At 53.5% G+C, this 8,736-nt stretch overlaps 1 protein-coding gene across 1 annotated transcript in view; it reads right to left on the reverse strand.

The window, feature by feature from the left end:
* MROH2A (maestro heat-like repeat family member 2A) overlaps positions 1–3,206 on the reverse strand; it is a gene marked incomplete at its 3' end in the record, with an annotated part of 29,955 nt that extends 26,749 nt beyond the window's left edge. The window contains exons 1-3 of the mRNA XM_010862062.1: positions 3,131–3,206; positions 1,965–2,060; positions 1,557–1,738 (exon numbers count right to left, since the gene is read on the reverse strand). Coding sequence (XP_010860364.1) covers positions 1,557–1,738; positions 1,965–2,060; positions 3,131–3,206 — 354 coding nt within the window. The remainder of the gene's footprint in view (positions 1–1,556; positions 1,739–1,964; positions 2,061–3,130) is intronic.
* Positions 3,207–8,736: the final 5,530 nt, after the last annotated feature.

An 8,736-nucleotide genomic window follows, 5' to 3' on the forward strand; every position in this document is an offset into this window, starting at 1 on the left:
GTATTCCCATCTCTTTCAGAATTTTCCAGTTTATTGTGATCCACACAGTCAAAGGCTTTGGCTTAGTCAATAAAGCAACACCTGCTCTAATCACCCTGGGGCCAGGGACCAGACCACTCAGGGAGTCCCAACACCCCGGAGCTGACTAGCTAATCTAGGGCTTCTCCCCTAGAGAAGCCACACCTGCACACATTTCCCCCATGGTCCCTCTGCCTCCTGCCCAAGCTCGTGCTTTCCTGTGGGACTGCATGGCATGGCACACCCCTGTCTCTGGGGATCTGTGCGTAACAGACTAGTTTTTCAAGATGATCCTCTCCTGAGCTGTTGGGCTCACTATGAAAGTGAAAGTTGCTAAGTCCTGTCTGACTCTTCGTGACCCTGTGGACTCTAGCCTGCCAGCCTCCTCTGTCCATGGAATTCTCCAGGCCAGGATACTGGAGTTGGTAGCCGTTCCCTTTTCCAGGGGATCTGTGATCCAGGAATTGAACCGGGGTCTCCTATGCCTGAGTAATAATAAAACCTAGATTTTAAAATCTGTTTTGCAAATCTCTTTCCTATGCTCCTGGACCCTGGCACGCCTTCCTCACGGCTGCCACGTGTCTTTCTGTAAAATAAGCTTGCTATGGAGAATTCCTAGGGACTTCCCTGGCTGTCCAGTGATTAAGACTCTGAGCTTCTGATGGAAGGATCCAGGTTCAATCCTTGGATGGGGAACTAAGCTCCCATGTGCTGCTCAGAGTGGCCAAAAAAAAAAAAAACCAGGAGGAGGAGGAAGGAACTCCTAAAAGGAATGCCCTGGTGGCCTAGTGGTTAGGACTTAGCACTTTCACTACACAGGCCCAGGTTCAGTCCCCGGTCAGGGAAACTTCCTGCATGACAGTGACGTGACGGGGCTGAAATACACACACACACACACACACACACACACACACAAGAACTCCTATAAGGAACAACTCCTTTGCTACCCACCCTCAAAAGCTCAAGGATAGTCTAAAATCCAGCAACTCTCTAAGTGTGCTCTGCAGACCAGTAGACACATCACTTGGGAACTTGCTAAAAATGCTAAGTCTTGGGTTCCACTCCATACATCCACTGAATCAGAAGCTCTCACGATGGGCCCCAGAAATCTGAGTTGTACCAAGCACTCAGAGGATGCTGATGCTCTGGTCCTGTTGTACCAGCCCCAGTGTGATCTTGGGCACATTCCCCATTACTCCTATCAACACCCTCTGCCCCACGAAACAACCTCCCCACTGGCAAGCACCCTGCTGCCCTGCGTCTGCTGTGTCTCTGCTCCCCCACACCTACCTGCTTCACTGCTACTCAATATCTTTGTCACTTGGCTCACCTGCTCTAAGATGACGACTCCCAAACGCACCGAATCAGAATACAGAGGAGCTTTGAAAAATTGTGAGCACCCCAGGGCCCAGTTGGTCCTCAGGGGCCCCAGCACCTAGCCCTGCCCTGACAACAGTCAGTAAATGTGTGCTGAGCAGTGGATGGATGTGCAAGCAGGTGGCCAAGCTCAGAGAAGCACCTGGGGGAGGAGGCCCTACCTCTGGCACCTGCAGGCAGCGGATAAGAGCATTCATCACCACGGAAGGCTCGGTGGTGGCCTTCTCCGTGATAATCACAGAGGCCAGCCTCTTCCTCATGTCAAAACCTGCCCCTGCGGTGTCCGTTTTGGTCGACTCGCTCTCCATGATGTTGAGGAGGTTTGTGACTTGCTGGAAGGTACCTGAGACAAAGGTGGTCGACATGATGGCAAGATGACTGTTACAGGGGTGTCCCTGGTGTCCCAGTCTCCCTGACACCAGCCCAGCCCTAGCTCCACCTGGGGCATGGGTGGGACCTTCCTGCCCACTGTATAGATGGGGACAACTGAGACCTTGGTTGGGGCTTACCCTCAAGGAGTTAGTAGAGAACATGAGGCAGAAGTGCAGGGAGAGGGTCGGTTTTCTTACCGCTGTCATCTGGTTCCAGAGGCCCCAGGTCCTCTGTTTCGTCTGATGGGTCCTCATGTGACTCTGTTGCTGCTTCTGCCATCTCTTCTTCAAGGTCTTTGGAAGTAAGATTGATAAAATACTTGGCATGTCACCCATTCTAGGACGACCCCCAGTGAGTCCCACCCTGCATAACCCCTTCCCTAGAGTGTGGGAGGAACCTGTAACTTGGTTGGACCCATATTCTAGTGATGGCTCAGTGGGAAAAGAATCTGCCGGCAAGGCAAGAGATGCAGGAGACTCGTGTTTGAGCCCTGGTTCAGGAAGATCCCCTGGAGGGGGAAATGGCAACAACTCCAGTGTTCTTGCCTGAAAAATCCTATTGACAAGGGAGCCTAGTGGGCTACAGTTCAAAGGGTTGCAAAGAGTCGGACATGACTGAACATACACGCGTGCGTGTGCGCACATGCGCGCACACACACACACACACACACTATCCAATAGTATATGGCAAAGGTGAGGGGAACCTCCCGTGATGGTCTCACTCCCATGATTACATTATGTCTCACACAACTCCATCTTAGCAGACTGGAAATTCTCATGCTGTCTTTGAAAAGCAAACAGCAGTGATGTAAACTGCCTGCATCACAGGGAGCCAAGGGCCTCAGTCCTACAACCAAAAGGAACTGGATTCTGGCAACAACCACATGGAAGATGACTGGGCTTCAGAAAGGTTGTAGCCCAGGTGACATCCTGAGTGCAGCCTGTGAGACCCCAGGTGAATGACCCCGCTGAACCATGGACTCCTGACTAGAGAAACTGTGACATAATAAACAGTGTCATTTTAAGCCATTACATTTAGGTGATTTGCCACGCAGTGACAGATCACCACCCCTGCTGAGGAAGGGCCTTTGCTCCCTCTCTTCTGGACACAGAAAACTAATGACTAGTGAGGAATCCCCCTGAGCTGCACCCATTGCACCTCTCAAGGGGCTCCCTCCACACCAGCAGCTTCTGAATTGCTGACAAACCCCAACACAGATGTTAACACAGAGGATTAAAACCTCCCCGATCCTTTTTCCTCCCGTCCCAAGTTTCTCAAACTCCATCCCAGCATCTTTCACTATCTTGTGCTCCCTTCCTCTTGGGAGTCCTGTAAGGAGGAAGCCTGGGACCTATATACTGACCTTTCCTCCGACTTCTCTCCTGGACAGAACAAAAATACACCACAAGAAAAGGCTCTGTTCTCTGCCCGATACACATCAACGGTAATGTGGATTCGGCAGGATGGGTTGACAAAGGAGGAGCCCTTTAGGGTCCTCAGTCATGACTCAGTGGGGAGCAGCTCCCCTGGCAGGGTGGGGGGTGGGTTTCACTGGAACCATCACCGTTGGGTCCCAGAGCCTTGGAACTCTCAGATCCAACTGCCTCCCTGAGCTCTGTGAACCCACTCTTGGAGGAGTGCACAGGTCCCGGTGATTAAACACTCACATTACTTTGTTACTCAATATTTCTGTCACCCACATGTGTAGTGAGGTATGATGGCCTTTTGGGGGAAAGGAAAATTGGTGGGGTGGGTATTCACAGCCAAAACCCCTGAGGATATAGGCATAGGAGCCCAGGGTGGGGAGGTGTGGTCTGGGCAGTTGGAGGAGATGGGTGGACAAGAGGGGTCCTGAGAAGAAGAGTCCTCTTCTCCAAGGACTGGACAGCTTGCAGGATGGGACAGGGTGGTCCCACTGACAGAATAAGTAGAATATAAAGAATTTCAAAGACAAGTGAAAGGACCCTGAATCAAAAGTCAGGCTTGAAGAATGTCCTTGTCATTTTTAGCTGAGAGAGAGCCCTGATCAGCAGTTTGAGCAATAAAATGATGAGGTTCTATCCATTACAGATCAAACCAGTCAATCCTAAAGGAAATCAACCCTGAATCTTCATTGGAAGGACTGATGCTGAAGCTGAAGCTCCAATACTTTGGCCACCTAATGTAAAGAGCTGACTCATTAGAAAAGACCCTGATGCTGGGAATGACTGAAGGCAAAAGGAGAAGGGGACAACAGAGGATGAGATGGTTGGATGGCATCACCGATTCAATGGACATGAGGTTGGGTAAACTCCAGGAGTTGGTGATGGACAGGGAGGCCTGGCGTGCTGCGGGTCATGGGGCCACAAAGAGTCGGACACGACTGAGCGATTGAACTGAACTGTTGTTGCTGAAAATACCCTTCTATTCACGTGCATCTTTTTCTCCACTTGTTCTTTAATTTTGTCCACACCTTTGTTGGCTTGTTTTCTTCTTTGTGTTACACATAGAAGTTTCAAATATGTGGGTTTCTAATTGGAGCTGGGGTCATACTAGCTAGGATTTCTCCTGACCCCGGCCCTCTTTAATCCTTCCCTAGGTGGCTTTGGGCACACAAGCTGTTCACACCAGTTATGTTCCCAAAATCTTGGCTCCTGGTCAACAGATGCCAAATAGAAATATGGAAACAGAGTTTGGAAGAAATAGAAAAGAGTAAATTATTTTTTCCAGGCAAAAGGGAAACAGCAGGCTAGCACCTTGAGAGCTGTGCCCCTCCCTTGGGAATAGAAAGACGTTTTATATCTTCTAGAAGGTCATGCTTTTTTTTTTCTTCCTCAGAGTTTCAGAATGGCCACAGCTGGTATCAGGCAACTCAGCCACTGGGTCTGGTGTCCCTAAAGTTATTGACCTGTGACCTTTCTGAAATACAGAATGCTACAAGAGAGTGTGGGCTTCCAAGATGGAGCAAGTGGTAAAGAACCTGCCTGCTAATGCAGGAGACATAAGAGATGCAGCTTTGATCCCTGGGTTGGGAAGATCCCCTGGAGAAGAAAATGGTAACCCACACCAGTATTCTTGCCTGGGGAATCCCATGGACAGAGGAGCCTGGCGGGCTACCGTTGGGTCACAAAGAGTCAGACCCGACTGAGCAACAACCACCGGTCTCTGTATCCACCACATGGAGAGCCATAGTTGCACCCAGCAGGCACACAGTCAGGGTCTTTGGGATCAGACTGCAATCATGTCACTTGAATAATCTTTGAAAGAAAAAGACAGAGGAGAGTGGAAGGTAGAGCAAATGTGGGCTGTGAAAGAAGGGGCATGTGATAAGTGCCTTCTGGGATCTGCTCCGTACTGGTTAGCAGGTCCACAGAAGGCACTGGGGAATGATGAGAGAATTTTGTGGGGGTGAGTGTGGGGCACTACGTGAGGATCCTTGTTTTCTGACCACCTGGATTCAGTGAAGGAGAAACGGACTGCTGCGGGTCATGGGCTCGCTGGTGCGCGAGGCAGAGGCTGGGGCAGTGTGGGCAGACACTGAGTGGGAATTTTAATTAAAAGCCTTGGGCCTTGCTTTGTTGACCTGTAATGCATTTGTTATTGTTTCAGTAGCTAAGTCGTGTCCAGATCTTTGAGACTCCATGGACTGCAGCCTGGCAGGCTCCTCTGTCCATGGGATTCTTCAAGCAAGAATACTGGAGTGGGTTGCCATTCGAGGGAGGGCTGGTTAAAGAGGATGTGCTGGATGCGGGGTTGGAGTGAGGCCAGTGGGCACAGCGGTCAAGGGCCCAGGACTAGCTGACCCCCTCGGCCATGTCAGGTGGGTGCGGCTTAGATGGCATTGGCAGAGATCCAGGCTGGGCAGTGGAGCCGGGCAGGGCTGAGGCAGTCAGTCAGCGGGTCGGAGTGTGGTTCTGGAGTAGCGAGGCTGAGACAACGCTGTTGTGGCAGTGGCGGGGGTCGGGGGGCTGACCATCTCATCACAAGGCTGTGCAATGCCCAGGATGGCTGATCCCAGCTCCCCCTTACTGCCCGCCCCAGGAATTTTGGGTGAGGCTCCTGTGCTACATCATGGACACAGACTACACGGAGGCCTTGACCCCCATCTGCGTCAGCCTCACCAACCTGGCCGAATTCCAGCTGCACGCCAAGGAAGAGGAGGCCAACGCAAGCAAGAGCAGGCTTCCCTCTCCAGGAAGCAGCCCAGAGCTCAGAGAGCCAGGCCTTCCCAAAGAGGCTGCCCTTGCCGAAATCTGAGGAGGTTAAAATCATACATTCTTCCTCTGGCAGCCCACTCCTCTCCTCCCCACCTCCCCCCAACCCTGGCCCAGACCTCAGGGCAGGGGTCCTGGCTCAGGCTTCCCCCAGGTGTGAGCTCTCTGGCCCCCAGGAGCCCGCTGGAAGGACTGTATATCCCATCCGAGTCCTCTGGAACCACCCCCACCAGGCCCTCCCACTCGCCCCTGATGATGCACTTGTTAGCACCAGACCCTCAAGAAAGGGACAACACCGACCTACTTACGGGGGACCCTGCCGTCCAAGGGGGCTGCTGTCATGGTCCTGGGGCTTTGAGGATGGATGTGGCTGGTGACAGGAGGTAACTGCGAGCCTCACAGGACTGAGCCATGGTGAAGGGCAGAGCCAGCTCTGAGCATCTGGCTAGACCACCCCCTGGTCTGCCTCCTGCCCCAACCCTGAGTCTGGGGCTGGCTCCCTCCTGGGTGCTGCCCCTCCCTGCAGCTTCTTAGCAGGCCTGCCCCTCTCTCGCCTGCTGGTCCAAATGCTATGAGTTCCTGCTACTCCTGGGCTCACAGCCTCCCAAAGCCTGCAGAGGGAGGGGAGGGGAGTGGAGGGGTGTCTAGTTACTGTTGGCTCAACAAGGCAGAGACTCACAGTAGGAGAGAAACATTCTCACACTGGCCTGGTGTGCACTCCCAAGTGGGCAAGTCCTGAAAAGAGTACAATATATTAACGCATATATAAGGAATTTAGAAAGATGGTAACGAAGACCCTATATGTGAGACAGCAAAAGAGATGCAGATGTAAGAACAGACTTTTGGACTCGGTGGGAGAAGGCGAGGGTGGGATGATTTGAGAAAATAGCATTGAAACATGTATATTATCATATGTGAAATAGATTGCCAGTCCAGGTTCCATGGATGAGACAGGGTGCTCAGGGCCAGTGCATTGGGATGACCCTGAGGGATGGGATGGGGAGGGAGGTGGGAGGGAGGGTCAGGATGGGGAACACACATATACCCATGGCTGATTCATGTCAATGTATGGCAAAAACCACCACAATATTGTAAAGACTCCAATGAAAATAAATATTAATTAAAAAAAAAAAAAGAGCATCTTCTCAGCCCCAGCCTGTAGCACCAGGCTCCTCCTTCCCAGGATGGCCAGTTGTAATGATGTTCTTTGTGGGAAAGCTCCTGTCTTGACCCCTCCTGCATTCTGGGGGGCGCTGGGATGCTGTTGGGGCAGCACTGTGCAGGGAGAAGCTCCCCTGGGGCACAGGAGCGGGGCAGCCTCAGTATCCTGTATCTTTCTCTCCCCAGTGGACCTGCCCGCGCCACAGAAGCTGCTGGCCCGTCTCCTGGTGAGTGGCTCACGGGGGCCGTGCACTGGCCTGGCCCCCGCTGTGTCCTGCGGTGCCCCTCCCATGAGCTCCTAATCCCCAGGGCCTCCAGGGGGAGCTTGGAGCTGGATGCTTGGCAGGACAGAGCTTTCCAGGCTCCCGTCGTCCCTCTGGGGAGGTGCGGCAAGGGCAGCAGGCGCCCAGATTTCTCTGCTGGCCCTTTGAATGGCCCCAAGCATCCGCAGGACACTGTCAGCAGCCTGCCCTTCCCTGGGGGTCAGCTCCGCCCTGCACCCATGCATCTTCCTTCTTGTATTGACCCTGCTCCGAGGTCCATGGAACCCTGGGTGGGGAGGGAGCCTGAGTTCTCGCGTCTCCTTTCCTCCCTTCAGCATCCTCTGCAGGGATACTCTGATCCTGGGAATCCTTGGAGCTCTGCTTGAAAGGCCCCATCCTGTCCAACTCTCCCTTTAAGGGCTCTGACAGCGAGACCCCAGGTTGAGGTGCACGAGGCCTGGGGCTGCCCAGCCCAGGAGAGGCCCCACTGGAGTCTCGGTGTTCCCCAGGTACTGATGTCATCCCCCTACAAGGACGAGGGCCATGGGATTGCCATGCTCAACCTTCTGAAGACCCTGAGCCAGAGCATCGCCCCCTCCATGGCCAACATGTGGGAGCTGGAGATCCCCCTGCTGGTCAAGTACCTGGAAGGTGAGATGTCCGGGGTGTGTGTGTAAGCTACCCGCTAAGTGTACATACTGGGTATAGTCATGTGGCCTGAGCAAAGGAGCCTGCGGTGCTTGTGTGAGTCACCCCCCGGCCCTGCAGTGTACCTGCTGGGTGCTACTGATGTGAACTGAGCAAAGGAGTGCATGTGTGATACCCCACAAACACCCCTAGTGTACATGCTGTGTACTAATCACCTGGCTCTGAGCAAAGGAGCCCAAGGTGAGTTCGAAAGCCAGCAACCCCACCCCATTAGTATACACGCTGGGTACTAAACACGTGGCCTGAGCAAAGGAGCCTGTGGTGCTTGTGTGGGTCACTCCCCCGCCTTCAGGGTACCCACTGGGTGCTAGTCCTGTGGCCTGAGCAAAGAAGCTCAGATGCGCGTGTGATGTCTTCACTCACACCCATAGTGTACATGCAATGTACTAGCCACCTGGTCTGAGCAAAGGAGCGGGGTGTGTGAGCCACCCCCAAGCAGTGTACATGCCATGTACAAGTCACATGGCCTGAGCCAAGACCCCCAGGCTCCAGGTGGCCGGCACAGCCTACTCTGGTCCTTGGGAGCGTGGGGAGGGAAGTGCGGCGTGTGGGGAGCCCGTCCACGGAGGACCCAGCTGCTGCATTTAGGAGGCGGCATGGAGGAGCAGCAGGAGAGAGGAGCAGCGGGAGAGAGGAGCAGCGGG

Source organism: Bison bison, unplaced genomic scaffold, assembly GCF_000754665.1.
Source record: "Bison bison bison isolate TAMUID 2011002044 unplaced genomic scaffold, Bison_UMD1.0 scf7180017864475, whole genome shotgun sequence".
NCBI classification, from domain to species: Eukaryota; Metazoa; Chordata; class Mammalia; order Artiodactyla; family Bovidae; genus Bison; species Bison bison.